This window comes from Numida meleagris, chromosome Z, assembly GCF_002078875.1.
Source record: "Numida meleagris isolate 19003 breed g44 Domestic line chromosome Z, NumMel1.0, whole genome shotgun sequence".
Lineage (NCBI taxonomy): Eukaryota > Metazoa > Chordata > Aves > Galliformes > Numididae > Numida > Numida meleagris.
This window is the reverse complement of record NC_034438.1, coordinates 44,152,186-44,168,955: the sequence shown is the minus strand read 5'-3', so window position 1 is coordinate 44,168,955 and position 16,770 is coordinate 44,152,186. Positions and strand designations below refer to the sequence as shown.

Genomic DNA, 16,770 nt, shown 5'->3' with positions numbered 1-16,770 from the left:
GTAGCCCTTTGTTCTGGGCCGAAGCGAGCGGAGGGCGGCGGCGCCGGGCCGCGCGGAGGGCGCGAGCCAGGCCAGGCTGCCTTTGTGGCTACTGCTTCCCGCAGCGTGGCCCCGCAACCGTCGGGCGGCACGGCGGGAGCCTGTCGTGTCCGGGCGGCAGCGGCAGACAAAGGGCCCGCGCTCGGCGGTGCAGAGTGGCTGCGGGCGGAACGTATCTGACAGCACCACCGCCATCCCCGTGTTTTCAGCGTTCTCCTTACGTAACGAGCGAGTCAAAAATGGCCATTGCCCAATGGTGCTGTTTTGCCAAGTCACTTCGGTGCTCGGTGGCACAGCGCTGCTTTGGGGTCAGGCTGTCCTCCGTGCTCCCCGGGAGCAACCCTGCGAGCGCTGCCCTAAGCATTCGGCAGTTTTTGTGTGTCCAAAACGATCCTCCAACCAGAGAGAACCAAAATCAATCTCTTTATGACTAGAACCTCTAAAGGTAATGTTCAGCACTGCGACTGCTTGCCGTGTGTTTCGTGGTAATTGCTGTAGATAGCAACAGTGAGGTATTCAAAAGTATTCAAGAAGTGCGGTAGTACTGATAATGTGCACTTTTCTGCCTCTTGCTGCTGGGTTATTGTGGTCAAGTTCAGCTCTGATGGCAAACCCCTGGTGTTCTGTTGTTAAGAGCAGCAAGCAGCTCGATTTTTCCTTGTTCTTGTAAGTTGAATGGTTGTTCTCAGCTGCACTGTGCTCAGTCCTGTGTACATAACCTACTTTGAGTCATCTTTGCCATCCTCGGTAATTAATTCAGTCCAGGGGGTAGTTTAAAACAGTGCTGCATGTATCACTTTTATGGTTCTTGTTCATTCAAAACGTTGACTTTGATAGGAGATGTGGATGAATAAGGATTCAGGTTTTGACCTAAAGAGCCAGTTTAAGCCAACAAGCTTGAGGATTACTGAATAATGATCCTTAATATCACTGGCACTAACAGGTACCGCTTTAAACACTCTCACATTACAGACATATTTATGTGACTGTTGAAGTGCTAACTCCCTTTACAACGGCCTACCTTTACTTTCCATTTGTATTTACTTTCTATTTTTAACTTATTCTGTAGGGGACTCTTATTTATCCTTTGTAATATCCAGCTTCAAGGATTTGACTTCAAAGCTTCATGTTTCTGCTGTTGTTTCCCTGTTTCCCTGTTTCCCTGTTTCCCGAACAGATCTGGAAGGTGTCAAAAACCTTAGAACCTTCCCATGAGCAATATGAACTTACTTGACCTCCTTACATCTAATCCTGTCCTAAGGAGGAGCAGTGTTTGTTATGCTTGAGCTGAAGTTTGTTGAATGTACAGACATTGTCTATTGCAATGCAAGTAGTGCACAGTCCATGAAAGATACCTGCACCATGCTGTTTTTTTCAAACCTTTTATCTTGAAATAAAAATCATAAATAAAATAAACCTTTAGTTCACTTTAAATTGACTTATTTTAGCAGATAGTTATGCAAACTATGTTTATGCAATAGGTCTTTTTTTCCAGACAGTAATCTTGCTGTTATAACATCACTGTGATGCAATAATATGAACAATAAAATCCCCTGTTTGCGTCTTATTACACACTGTTAAGCAATGTATCTGACTCATCAGCTTAATTGACTCTTCTAGGTGACCTTGCCATGATCATTACTGTCAGTTATGAGATACAAATGTGCTTAGGATATGTAATAGAAAAAAAATGCAAATAGATGGCCAATTGCTACAGTTTGTTCTAAGACAAAATGTCAGATGATTTCTGTTACAGTATTTTACAGCATATGGAGAAAAAAATTGATATTTTAAAATAAGGGTGGGTAACTTTGTCTAATACCAGTAACAAGCATGGCTGACAAAAATAGGATTGCATAACCAAGGACATACTTGGTCTTGATTCAAAATGTGATCGAAGCAGTGTTCTTGAAAACTTATTGTACTGAGAGGTAGATCTGAAGTGAATTATGATTGACCTCCTTAGAAATCCTGTTTGTTTTGTCTTGTTTTTTTTTCTCCTTATTCAACTCTTGACTTGAGTTTTGTATTTTGAGGCTGAATCTGGTAACAGATAACACACAAACCTGTCCTATGGAAAGGCTTATTTAAGAGCTTTTTTCCTTTTTTGAGTTGTTCCATCTTGATGTAATTTTCAATTTATGGAGTCCTTATGAATTTGAATACTTACCAGTTTTACCAGTTTTTGCCACAGAGACGGGTTAACTGCTGTGAAGCAAGTACAGGTGCCAGTGCTGCAAGATCTCCTCTTTGGAGTGGTACACAACTATAAAGAAAAAGGAACTTGGTGCAGGCGGTGTTACTCTTCAAACCTGACCTGACTTGTGGCATTGGAGCTCTGAAGGTTGCTATTTCTCTGTTCCATTTGCAGTGAGTGGTAGATATCAGCATTTTACAAATCGTGTTTATTTAACATGTTTGCACTTCAGTTATATAGTGCAATACATATTTAGAGTACCCGCTGGGATTAATTGACATAATTCTGCTGCTTTTAAATAGCACTGTGTAAATTTAGGTCAGCCAAAGGTCTGATCCATGCTTGGCATTTTAAGAATACTGTTCAAGTGATAAGAGCCATTTATTGCCAGAATAATTAATGAGTGATTTTCTATTTTCTAACGGTTCTTAATTAGGAGAACACAGTTCTTATTCCCAGAGCACTGGTACTCTTAAGTGATTGCTTTGCGCAGTGTAGTTTTTTCCTACATCAAATAGCTGTTGAAATGAGGAGAAACATATTGTTACTTCAGTTCCTGCTGTTTCTATTGGGATTTCAGTGAAATTTTGGGAAGTGATAGTTAAATAAAGTGGAATTATTTATATACACATATACATACCATATATTATGTAAGTATAATTATTTACGTAAGTAGAACATACATTTTCATTTCTTCTCAGTTTTAATGTTTCTCCTGGCACTTGAGTAGCATTCTTAAATTTTGTTTCCCCCATACCCCTGCTTAAACCGAGGCAGCAGGCAGATAGTGTGGGGGGGAAAAAAAAGTTAAGCAGATCTGATAGAATCATACTGTCTTCCTAAGAAAATGTGGATCAGATTTGCATCTGTTAACCTTGACTGACCTTTCTGACCAACTGCTACCTTTAAAATATGTTTAGTCTTTCCAAAATAGTAATTTTATTTGCACAATTTGTGTGATTTACCTTTGGGAAGCAAGCTCTATCTGAATGAATGAGTTTGTAATTATTAAGATAAACAGCAACTTAAACAATTTTCCTAAAACCAAAAATCTCTTCTAAAAATTACATATGGTATTTACTTTATGGGTACAGATTGGAGGTGGGTAATTCAAAAATGCGATGCTGTTTTGAGCATAGTGATGAGCTTAGTCATTTTTTTTTAAGATGTGATTGAAAAGTGTCATGATAAAAGAATGATTCTTGGTGTTTCCATAGAATACATTATTTAGACATGTACCATTTCTTTCTTTCAATAAGTGAATCAACATTTTAGCAAAAATAGGTCATCTTGTACAAAGCTATCATCATCAGTGCTTCACTGACCTAATTACATGTTGATCCTGGAACTGTAAGCACTTAAGATGCCCATGAAGTTGTAAGAAAAGGGAACTGTGCAAAAGCAGTAGTTCTGTATTGTTCCTTGCTGTTGTAATGGATTCGTGGTCTATATGAATGTAACTATGTAATAGCAATAATTGGTGATAACATCCATATTGGTAATGCTTTTCCCTTTTGTGACATTGGGTAACTTGTCTATTATAGCATAAAGTGCATTTATCTTGCTGTTTTTTTCTTCCAGAAAGCTTGAACTTCATTTGCTCTACATTGCCTAGACCCTCTTGCCCAGTAACTTATCCTTGGGATAGGATCACTCGCTATTCCACTGGAGGCAGCATTAAAGCTTTTCTTAAACAGTAACATAATTTTACAGACAAGAAAAAGTGTGTTGAACAATATCACTGGAGGCTGGAATTGGGTATATGGGGTTCATGTCTTCAGCTGGGGAATATTTCCAAATTATGCTAGGCCTGACAGATGTAGAACTTAGGGTTTTTTTTTTGTTTTTTTTTTTTGTCTGGGAAAACCAATAGATGTAGAGTGGCTCACAGTAGAGGTTGAGTGGTTCCAAAGTGTTTAAGCAGTGTCTTATTAGGAAGTGTATACACCATTTAAACTTACAAACACAGCTTTGTCTCCTGTGTGAGCAGTGGGGATGGTTATCTTTCCGTACCATGTAAAAGTCTTTAGAAAGCTAGCAAATGTTTTTAAAACATTTGGAAGATGACAGTTCACAGTGTGTTCTTCAGTTTTTCAAAGTTTAGAATACAATGTGGCATTTTGCTGCTTGTGAGTGCATTCTACACTAGCTTTTCTGATGTGTAGACATGTTTTCAGAATAAATAACCTGTGACAGAATGACAGCTGTATTCTTATATAACTTGCAAGACCTATGCAAAACATGTGAAACGGCAACAAAAAGTATGCATAGATATTTATTAGTGTGAGCTTTTTTCTGCACTTTGCCATATAGTGGTTTGAATTCTTTATTTACTATGGATGGGAATAAAGGCATGGTTCTTTTTTAAAATATGAAGCTATATTTAATCTTTTTCCCGTTGTCATGATTTTATGATTTTTCGGTTATTGGTATTCCACATCATAACATCATGTAGTGTATGTACCTGGTTCTCAGAAGAGAAGGACTACTACATTCCCCAGTGTACTTTGCTCCTCTGTTACCATTTCCAGCCAGAGGGAAAAGATAAAAACTTGCAGATCACGAGATCTCGTCCCTCTTTTCCACCCGTCTCTCGTCCTGGCAGCACCTCACTCCTCAGTCGTCTTATCATCGGTAGAAGAGTAAGGCCTGCCTTGACTTTGGACATTCTTTCTCTCTCTGTATTGGATTTATCAGCTTAAATTGTAATTATATTGTATTATAGTGTGTTGTTTTGCATTCCGATATCTTATTTAGTAAATCAGTTTGTTTCTCCTCAGATTGTTGCCACTGTTCTTTGCTCTCAGGGCCATCTCCTTACCCTTTTTCCCTTTTCCCTTTTCCCAGGGCGTGGGCCCATGGGTCCCCCATCCCATTCATCGGGACCAGGCCGAGCACCTGTAAACTGTTGACACCCATCTTGAAGGACTGTGGGGATACATTTGGCTATACAAAAGTGAAATTTGTTTGACAGCAACCAATTGTTAGAAATGGTATTTAATTTTGCTAGATAAGTCTATCAGAAGAATAGAATTAGTTTCCAAGATTTGTTTTGAAATACGGTACTTAGAGATAACACAAATTATTTTGATAAAGGTGAATAGTAACATTCAGTTACTCTGTGGGGTAACTTAAATGTATGCGTGGAGACCCCTGTGCATTCTCAAAAGCAGAACTGGCTTCTGTAATTAGATTACATGAAACAGAGAAGCCAGATTGTGACCCTGTCCTTCAACCTTTTGAAACATTTTCGTTATCAGAATGTGAATACACAAATCCCTAAGATCAGATCTTTAATGTACTATTTTGATGCAGTCAGATCACTTAAGAATTTCCTGAAATCCATGGATAAATTAACTTTTCATAATTTCTGTATACATAATTTTTTGCTTCAGTAGTATGAGTTCTATAAAACAATCTTATTAGTACTTGGATCTGGGATTGTATCCTACTTCTATTCAAGCCAATGGCAAAATTGCTGTGGGAGCAAGACAGGGTCTGTAATTAAGTTAATAGAGTTGAGTGTTATTGCATTGTTGAATTGGCTCTCAATGCCATTAACATCAACCAAGCAACAAAAAAAAATTGAGTAACGTAAGGCAGTATTAAATGTTGGTTTTATAATACTTTATGGGGGAGTGATAAAATAATTTAAAACTTTAGTCCTAAGGGAAAATGTTGGAATTTGAAATAGAGGAATCATTACAGTACATTAATTCATGTGTAAATACTGAACTTTCCAGTGGAATTATAAAATGTAAGTGAAGTGAAATGGCTGTTTTTATAGAAGGTGTTTTGCCCTTATCATCAGATGGAATTTATTTTGTTTACAGACTCAGTATTGGTTTGATCCACATGGAGAAGTATTAAAGAACAGGGACTCTTATTCCTGTTTGTAAAGCAGCATGTGCAGTTATTGTGATGGAAGTGCTCAAGTAAAATGTGGAAAGCACTAAATAAGGACTTATAGTAGTTTTGCTAGTTCACAGAAGTAATGGCGTTAGAAATAACTATATAAATAGCAACTCAGTAAGACTGTGTCAGTGGGTTACACTTCTGTCTTTGACAGCCTTACTGATGGACTCTGGCTAGAAAAAAAGTTGACCACAGCACAGAAAACACTACTGTTTTGATACGCACATAGGTGTAGTCTTGCATTCTACCCACATTCTGTTAATTTGTGCCAGGAACAATGTATATGGGAGGGAGACTGGCTAAAACAGGAGTTAATCAGTGCTAAAATGAGGAGATTGTACGCTAGAATGGCCCGAACCATGGAAGCCATCTGAATTGAAGGATACAAACTCTGTGTGTTTTTGGGTTTTAAGTGCAGCTCAGTGCCAGGATTGAGATTGTTTGGACATGCTTTTGAATTTTTACTGGTACGTAGACAGTCATATTGGCAAAGTATTTCATTAGTCTACATTCATTTGGAATAAGAACAAACTTTTTGCTAATTATTATTACCCATTGCTTGCAGGTCTAGTATTTTCCCTAGATCATAGTGTTGGGCAAACACAGAAGTGGGATCATTTTGAGCTGGAAACTACACAGCCATGGTTCTTATCCTAGGACAGTCATGTTAAAGACTTCTACAGGGTGGAAATGGAAGACTGGAGTATAAGAGGGGGAAAAAAACAGATTTGTATTAAAGATGTGTAGCATAATTCTTCCAGAAATTAGGATAAATCCCATGTTTGATAAGTACTTCCTTGCCACTGTTACTGTTTCAAGTAAGTGTAGTTGTTCCAGGGTATTTGGTGGATGAATACATAGAAAATAATGGAATATGCACATTAATATCCCTTTTCTGAGAGAATAAGTATTATTTGGCTTTGAGTTTAGCTCTCAAGTACTGTAAAATTCAGTCGGATACCGGCATTGGTAAGGCCTTGAAGTTCCACAGAAGTAGTTCTGAACCCTTTTAGCCTCTGTAAGAGTTGACTGAGTTTCATATTAAGAGACAAGTGATGAATTCTTAGGTACTCAGCATATGTTAAACTGCACATACTGCTCTTGTATGTGGTACAGAAGGTGCATGGATTTCCAAAGAACCTTACACATTGTTATTAACACAGTTGAATAAGACTGCAGGATGACTATGGATCAATAGCTGTGCATTCCCAGTGCTATGGGATAATGAAATTAAATCTCAGTATTTTTCTCCATGTCTTGTAAAACTACCTTACAGAGCCTGAATATTTTACAAGTGCCACAGAAATTCGGGTGACCTGTCTTGTCTTTTTTATTTTCACTTTTAAAATCCATGTGTTCAATATATATATAGATAGATAGATATATTTTTGAAAATAAATGTTGCTGTGTTGTGGAGCTTTTTTTTTTGTTTTTGTTTTTAAACCTGATCTAGCTGCTGTTTAACTTGACAGAAATTTCCTTTTGACACCAGTTAAAAGTTTGGATTGGAATCTAACTATGTAATTACTTTCTGCTTTACAAATATGGAAATTTGTGGTGCTGCTCTTGCACTGAAGCGTTTGACAATGTCTTTGATGTGGCTGGCTTCTAACTCTATTTTCCATTAAGACTGTATTATTGAAAACAAATACATACATGTCAGAAATTAACTATGGATTTTAGGAAATTGTACTTAGCTGTTCTATTAAATGTGCTAATTTTTCATGACAGAAGAATTGGCATGGTTTGATGGAACAGAACCCAGCTTGAAACCTGAGTCTTTATGACCCTGCTTTATTGTTATTACATCATTCACTCCTCTTTGCTTTCTGGAAAAGAGAAAATAGCAGAATAAAATTAATTATTTTGTAACTTTCCAAACTGATAATATTGAAATTAGTTTCACCAGCAACTGTAAAAACATTCCCAATAAATAGTGACACTAATTTGAAGTTGCTTATCTGTCATTGTACAGGGAAGAATCATTGCTGACACAATAGTAAGTGCTATAAAAACAATTTGTATGCTACGATCATTTTACCAGGAACATGACTGACTGGAAAATGAGATATTGAGAAGCTGTGTCTCAGATCGAGATGTAGTGATCTTGTGAGAAAAAAGTATTTTTTGCCTTAAGAGGGACTAAATAATTTTTTAAAAGTCAATTTAAGCGCTGAGTTAACTTTTAATGTTCAAAATGTCTGAAGCTGAATGTTAAGCTAGTTTTCTTTATTAGTGGCAAGACTTCTACATCTAAACTTCAATGTAAACACTGCTTTTCAAAGGTGCGCATGCCTTGATAATATTAAACTTTACTGTGATATAACAACTATTTTCAAATTATGTTAGTAAAGATTTATTCTCCAATGTATTTTTCAATATTGGCTTTAGCATTTTCTTTGTAAGAGATAAGAAAAAATTTTACACAATGCATTTTCATCATCAGATTTTTGAACAGGCATATGTCAGAATTTTGTTTGTTTACTAGTTTGAGTCGGTATGATTGATCAGAAAGGCACGTTAAAACTCCATGTATGTGAATAACTGTTTGTATTTAGGTACATATATCTGTTTATATTATTTACAGGATACAAAACCAATCATTATATCTTTAATAGCCTTAATGGATAGTGCTGTTATTTTAAGATAATAGAAAGCACTCCAGTATCTCTAAATCAACTTAGGTTATTTTTAATCCATGAAGAACTCACATATAGAACATTTCTAAGTCATGCACCACAACTGACTTCAGAAGAGATGTTTTAATATAGAAGAATAGGATACTTTCCAGTGCTGCTCATCAATGTGCTTGGTGTCCTGCAGTGTTAAATATTAGAGGTTTAAGTTGGTCAGTGATACCACGGAAAGTTCTGTCGTAACATTATGGTAGCATCAAAACCCACTTCTTAAACTGATTTTATTTTTTTTTCCCCCCCTTGGATCACACTGTATTTGTTTAGGAAGCAAATCTGCTATGTATGTATCATGAAGTATGGAGTATTAGTTACTTCGGCATTGAGCTTCCAGCAGGCTACAGCAGGTTTTAACGAACCTAGCGCTAGTCTGTTTTTAAAGTTACTTTTGCATTCCCCAAACCAGTGGTTTCTAAATAGTAATCAACTTCTCTGTTTTTTCCAGGTTTTTTTTTTTTTTAGAAGATTCCCATTGGCTCTACCAAAAAATTGGATCTAGGCATTTCTGTTTGAGACTATGAAACAAACGGAAGAATGTGTGTAGATTTAAAACTATTGTATTTATCAAGTTGTGGAGTGAGAATTACTGGAGAAATAGCTTGCTCTGTTGTTCACTGTAGATCTACTACAAATTGTTTCTGATGCAGCTGAGAAAAATGCAGACCCTTAAAAAGGAACACGGACCTGTTGACACAAGTAGCAATGTGGACAAAATCATGGTACTTAAATCTACTTTAGCAGAAGTGTCTGAAGAGTTGTCTACAAATGAAGATATATTACTTACTGAATCAAGTAGTGGAAAAAGCAAATCTTCAGCTTGCCGAAGAAAGCGAGAATTCATTCCAGATGAAAAGAAAGATGCTATGTACTGGGAGAAAAGGAGGAAAAATAATGAAGCTGCCAAAAGATCTCGTGAAAAACGACGACTGAATGATCTTGTCTTAGAGAACAAACTAATTGCACTGGGAGAAGAGAATGCCACTTTGAAGGCAGAGCTGCTTTCATTGAAGCTGAAGTTTGGTTTAATTAGCTCTGCAGCCTATGCCCAAGAGATACAGAAACTCAGTAGCTCAACAACTGTGTATTTCCAAGACTACCAAAGTTCCAAACCAAATATTAATGCATTTGTGGATGAACATGAACCATCTATAGTTGGTAGCAGTTGTATTTCTGTCATTAAGCATTCTCCTCAAAGCTCTATGTCTGATATGTCTGAAATGTCATCAGTAGAGCATACTCAAGCAAGTCATATACAAAGCAGCTGCAGAAGTCCTGAAAATAAGTTCCAGATTATAAAACAGGAGCCCATGGAGTTAGAGAGAGAGCCAAGAGATGACAGAGGTTCATATAAAGCATCCATATATCCAAACTACATGGGAACTACCTTCAACATGTACTCGCATTCTCCTCCTCTCTTGCAAGTTAATAGATCCTCCAGTAATTCCCCTAGAACTTCAGAAACTGATGATGGAGTTGTTGGAAAGTCATCTGATGGAGAAGATGAGCAGCAGGTTCCTAAGGGTCCAATCCATTCTCCAGTTGAACCTAAAAATGTTCATGCAACAGTTAAAGTTCCGGAAGTGAATTCTTCTGCTTTGCCTCACAAGCTTCGCATTAAAGCCAAAGCCATGCAAGTTAAAGTGGAAGCAATGGATAATGACTATGATACCACACAGAAATTGTCATCGCCTATTGATATGTCCTCAAAAAGACATTTTGAGCTTGAAAAACATGGTGCACAGAACTTGGTGCATTCTTCTAACACTCCTTTCTCAGTTCAAGTGACAAACATCCAAGACTGGTCACTCAAACCAGAACTCTGGCATCAAAAAGAACTCAATGTAAAAATTCAGAATGGTTGCAAAACTGGAGTTGTTGAAATAAAAGACAATATCTACAGTGTCACTCAGTCTGAGAACCTGTATTTGAAGCAGGGCATAGCAAACTTATCTGCAGAAGTTGCTTCACTTAAAAGACTTATAACTACACAGCAAATCTCTGCATCAGACTCTGGTTAAGTTACTACTGAGTAAAGGCTTATTGTTTAAAAAGATGTCATTTGCAGTAGATAAATATGTTTTGTATTATACTGAATTTTCACTGGACTTGTGATGTCATTTCACTGTAATGTTCACATAACATCTGATTGGTGTCTTTTTGTGCACAAATTATTATGAAGACTAGGTTGTGTTATGATCACTATGCCTTGTGTATAGTCAAGTAGCCTGTACAAAGGCTGTATATAGTGAACTTTTATTTTCTTTTTGTTGTTATACTATAAGGTGTGTAAGTTACCAGTTACAATAAAATATTGGTGACAAACACAGGACATCTACTCCAGTTGATTTTAAGAACTTGTAAATAAGTTGTTAATTCAAAAAACTGGCTTTTTCTTACACTGTGCTGAACTTCACTTATATGTTTGGTTTTTACAGCTTAACTTAACCAAATTACAGTTTACAACATATGTAAGCCTTCTGGCCACTTTTTTTCCATACATTTTTTTTAGAGGAGAATAGAAATAAAGTGGATATTTATAAATGGAACAGTAACAGTTTATAGCCTTAGTCGTCTTTAAATTATTTGTTAGTGTAAGTTAACCAAAAATCACATGAAATCTAACCCATTAATTCTAATAGCAACAACTCTTTTTCCCCCTCCTGTCTCAAATGAGAATATCCTGAATGGTTCATTGTGACAAACCATTTTTTTCAATATTATAATGACATTTTAGATGGAATTAGCTATATTGGATTTGTGCATCTTCTAAGTTCTTCAGAGCCTTGCACTGATATAATTGGATACCACCATATTTGTCAGAGGGTGGTTTGTGTGTGCAAGAAGCGCAGGCATGGGAAGAAAGAATGCACAGATGCTTTTACACAGCTTTGTCCCTCTTGCCTTCCATGGTTCTTTTTACAACAGAGCATGGGCCACATTCAGGTGAAGGATAAGGCTTCTTGATCTGTGAACTCTGTGCTCAATTATGCAAATATCTACACAAGGGGCAGGCAATAGTAGTAGCAGAATCATAGATCATTTGCTATTGTAGATCCCATTGTGGGACATAATGCAATTTTAAGAGTAAAGTAAAACTTCCCACCAATTTGGCTTCAGTTTCTATGGCTTAATTAACTGAACTGGAATACCTTGGCTTAGTACAGGGCATTTTGCAATAATTTCTTAAATGTAAAATAGTACATGGAGAAGTGTACAACTCAGATACTACAGTTTACGTAGATTATGAGTTCTTCTCTTGATTACTTTGGTGTTCTTCATCCTTGAGAAGAGACACTGAACCATGGATACTAATTGCATTTTACACCCCATGTTTGGCTTTCCAAAGCCTTTACTTACAAATTAAAAGTAAGTTACAAATGCAACATAGATTTGGCAGAGATCCTTTTCATGGTAGTTCCACCTTCTTTTAAAGAACCAATAAATCAGACTAACCAAATAAGCACTTCCTGAAAAGGCTTTTTACTACTTGCCATGCTGTATAATAGAATCTTACCATAGACTTAAAATACTAATTAATAGGTAGTGGTTTTTAAATTCATACTTGACTTGAGTGAGAGGAAGTCTGTCAATTTTTTGGGGATATGAAAAGGAGACTTGAGTTACTCCTGATAGCTCTGAAGCTTTGTCCAGCAGTCAAGGCAATGGCAAAATTCCCTGATGTCAGCAAGGCCAGGATTTGATGCTGTTATCTTTTTAGAAGCTGATGATTCAGAGTCATGTTCTGGGTGGACCTTGTCACAGACATCACTGATACTTCTTGAGCTTTTTTGAGCCTTCTAACTGCTGTGCTGTATTCGTAGCATTCAGAGCTGATAAACTGTTATTCTTTTTTCATGCCTTAATAATACAGTAGACCCTATAGTTGGGTTCTGTATGTATTTGGTAATTAATATAGATGACATTTCAATGTTACTGAAAATAAGCTCAGGATTATTGCATGAAATGTAAAAATTTGCATTGAATGATGGGGATATGAAACATGAGGCAGTGATTGCTACTGGCTCTTTGCTTGCTAAGTATCTTCTGTAAGCAACAACAAAATTCTTTAAGTATTTTGCATATTATTTATCACATGTAATGTGTTCAAAGAGAGGACTTAAAACTCTCAGTGTTGCCATCTGTGTAAGCCTAAATCTATTGTTTTTTTTCCATTTCTTGTTAAAGTTGTTTGTCATTATGGAAGAATGTTGTCCTCCTTCTAGCTCACTATATATTTTGTGTATCTGTTTTGTGCAATTAATACTTAACAGTAATGATGTAGTTTATTTGTTGAAGGATGTCATTGCAAGAAAGTTATAGCATGGAGCTTAGGAGCACAATCAGATGTTATTTATACTCCCTTTATACCTTAGTGTTATGCTTCATTTGAAGAAACAAATAAATAATTTGTCTTTTGTTCAAAACCAGAACTAATCACAACATGATTTTTTATTACATTCACTGTGTTAGTCCAACACACGTGTTAGCAGGTGTTCTTTCTTCAGTTCTGCAGCTGATGACAGATCTTCTTATACTGAAGTTACTACTTCTGTGGCCAGAATTCAGAGTAGCTTGCATGGACTCAAAGTAGAGCATGGGTGGTACATACAAAGCCAGACTCTTGACTACAGTTTGTCTGGATAAAACTCAACTGAGGCAAGTGTGGTGTAGCTGGCCCACACATGAGAGCCCTCATCTTCTGCACCCATTGCCAGCCTACTTTCCTTTAGCATGTGGCATCAAGGAAGAGCCTCACTGACTGGGGGAAAGAAAACAGTGGGACCTTGGCCCCTAGCTCCAGCTTTCAGCTGACACTTAGTATTACGCATGAACAGAGGAGCTGGAGAATCAAGTGGCTCTGTGCTTCCAGTCTGCCATTTACAGCATTATAGAAAATAGAGTCAGCCTCTATGAAAGGGATATCTTTGGCTGGTCTACTAGTCTCTCCATTGGGAGTTGGAAGGGTTGTTGGAGCATAAAATGGGCTTTGCCTAATTTGGATATAAAGCAGTATCACATCCTGTTAGGCTATAAAAGCTCTTCTAAGCTTATTGATTAGCTGAGAAAACATAAAAATGTGCTGAAAGTGGAATCGTTCCCATGCAAAGAAAATAGATTATTAGAAAGCTGAAAAATGACTGTAAAGTGTGCCTTCACTTAGGAATATTGAAGATCACATACGTTAATAGAAACTCTAGAGAATTATCAGTATGAATTACTATTTTTGGTGCAAACATAGGAATTAATCATGCTAGATAAGTTTGGCTAGACCTGAATTTTGCCTGTGATAATAATATAAAAGTCTTCATGGAAACTTTTAAATGCCAATGGTAAATAACTGTTGATTAACAAGATAATTTTTTTTTCCTAGTGATATCAGCTGCTGGTTAATCAGTACTGTGAGTTAGGAGAGTCAGCTGCTCTGTTACATCTGCCTAATTTTATAAATAAACACAGTAATATATTCTTGTGTTCCACCAACACCTGTATTTTGGCAGGTACAAAGATTAAATGTGGATATACCCATACCTAAATCAGTCCTATACATCACAGTTTTCTGAATCTCTTGCCTTCAGTAAAAGGCAGAAGAACACAAGGGTTGGTGTGAGGTTGGTTACTGAGGGCATTAGGGCTTCTCCCACCCAAAAGGTGGTCCAGCTTAGGTGCATTTACACTGATAGACACAGCATGAGTAATAAACAGGAGGAGCTGAAGGCCATTGTGCGGTTGGAAAACTGATATAGTTGCCATCATGGAAATGTGGTAGGGTGACTCGCACAGCTGGAGTGCTGTGATTGATGGCTACCAACATTTCAAGAGAGATAGGCAAGCTAGGAACGGCGGTGGTGTGGCCCGTACGTTAAGAAAGAATGGAAATATATGGAAGTTAATGATAGTGATGATAGGGTTGAGAACTTATGGGTTAGAATAAAAGCGAAGGCCAATAAGACTGACATTATCGTGGGAGTCTGCTACAGGCCACCCAACCAGGATGAAGAGGTGGATAAGATACTTAATAGACAGTTGGGTGAGGTCTCAAGGTCTCTACACCTTGTTCTCATGGGGGATTTCAACTTCCCAGACATCTGCTGGAATTATAATACAGCAGAAAGGGAACAGTCCCAGAGGGTCCTAGAGTGTTTGGGAGATAACTTCCTGACACAGATGGTGAGGGAGACAACAAGGGGAAGCAAACTCCTGGATCTGCTGCTTGTTAACAGAGAAGTTCTTGTGGGAGATGTAAAGGTTTGAGGCCGTCTGGGGTAGGGTGACCATGAAATAATTGATTTTTCGATCCTTGTTGAAGCATGGAGGAGAGTCAGCAGAACTGCCACCTTGGACTTCCGGAGGGCAGACTTTGGCCTCTTTCGGACCATGGTTGAGCGAGTCCCTTGGGAGGTAGTTCTGGAAGGCATGGGAGCCCAGGAAGGCTGGGAGTACTTCAAGGAAGTAATTTCAAAGGTGCAGGAGCTGACCATCCCCACATCACAAAAGATGAGATGATGGGGAAGGAGAACGGTCTGGCTGAACAGAGACTTTTGGCTGGAACTCAGGAGCAAAAGGAAAGTTTATGGTCTTTGGAAGAGGGGGCAGGCAACTTACGAGGATTACAAATACGTACTGAAGCTGTGCAGGGAGAAAATTAGAAAGGCCAAAGCCCAGCTGAACTGAATATGGCCACTAGGTGAAAGACAATAAATATTTCTATAAATATATCAACAGTAAAAGGAGAATCTCCATCCCTTGTTGGACACTGAGGGCAATATGGTGACCAAGGATCACAATAAGGCTGGGGTACTTAATGCCTTCTTTGCCTCAGTCTTTAATAGTAAGACTACTTGCTCTGGAGGCACGCAGTCCCTTGTGCAGGGACATAGAGATGGTGAACAGGACAAGCCCTTCACAATCCATGATGAGATGGTTTTGGAGCTGCTCCAAAAGCTGGACACTCACAAGTCCATGGGGACAGATGGATTGCACCCTAGAGTGCTGAGGGATTTGGCAGATGTGATTGCCAAGCCACGCTCCATCACCTTTCAATAGACCTGGCTAACCAGGGATATCCCAGTGGACTGGAGACTTGCAAATGTGATGCCCATCTTCAAAAAGGGCCAGAAAGATGATCCTAGTAGCTACAGACTTATCAGTCTCACCTTGTTGCCAGGGAAGGTTATGGAATGGATAATCTTAGGAGCCATCACAAATCAGTTAAATGTCAACCAGGGGATCTGGCCCAGTCAGCATGGGTTCACGAATGGTAGATCGTGCTTGAGAAACTTGATATTCTATGACAAGGTGAGCCACTTAGTGGATGAAGGTAAGGCTGTTGATGTGGTCTACCTGGACTTCAGTAAAGCCTTTGACACTGTCCCCCACAACATCCTCATGAAGAAGCTGGCTGCCCATCATTTGGATGGGCATACACTCTACTGGGTGAAATACTGGCTGGATGGCTGGACCCAAAGAGTTGTGGTCAGTGGAGTTAAATCCAGTTGGCAGCCAGTCACAAATGGTGTCCCCCAGGGCTCAGTACTGGGGCCACTCCTATTTAACATCTTTATCAATGATCTTGATGAAGGGATTGAATGTACCCTCAGTTGGTTTTCAGATGACACCAAGCTGGGAGGGAGTGTTGATCTGCTGGAGGGTGGAAAGGCACTACAGAGGGACCTGGATACACTGGACTGATGGGCCAAGGCAAACTGTATAAGTTTCATTAGGGCCAGATGTCAGGTCCTGCAATTTGGTCACAACAACCCCAGGCAACCCTACAGGCTTGGGGAGGAGTGGCTGGAAAGCTGCCTGACAGAAAGGGACCTTGGTGTGCTGATGGACAGTTGGCTGAATATGAGTCAGCAGTGTGCCCAGGTGGCCAAGAAAGCCAGTGGCATCCTGGCTTGGATCCGGAATGGTGTGAGCAGGACT

The 16,770-nt window shown here is 38.4% G+C and overlaps 1 protein-coding gene across 1 annotated transcript in view; it reads left to right on the top strand.

The window, feature by feature from the left end:
* The window catches only part of NFIL3 (nuclear factor, interleukin 3 regulated), a 14,595-nt gene extending 1,321 nt beyond the window's left edge, over positions 1–13,274 (top strand). Inside the window, exon 2 of the mRNA XM_021380668.1 lies at positions 9,290–13,274. Coding sequence (XP_021236343.1) covers positions 9,486–10,862 — 1,377 coding nt within the window. The 5' untranslated portion in view covers positions 9,290–9,485 and the 3' untranslated portion in view covers positions 10,863–13,274. The remainder of the gene's footprint in view (positions 1–9,289) is intronic.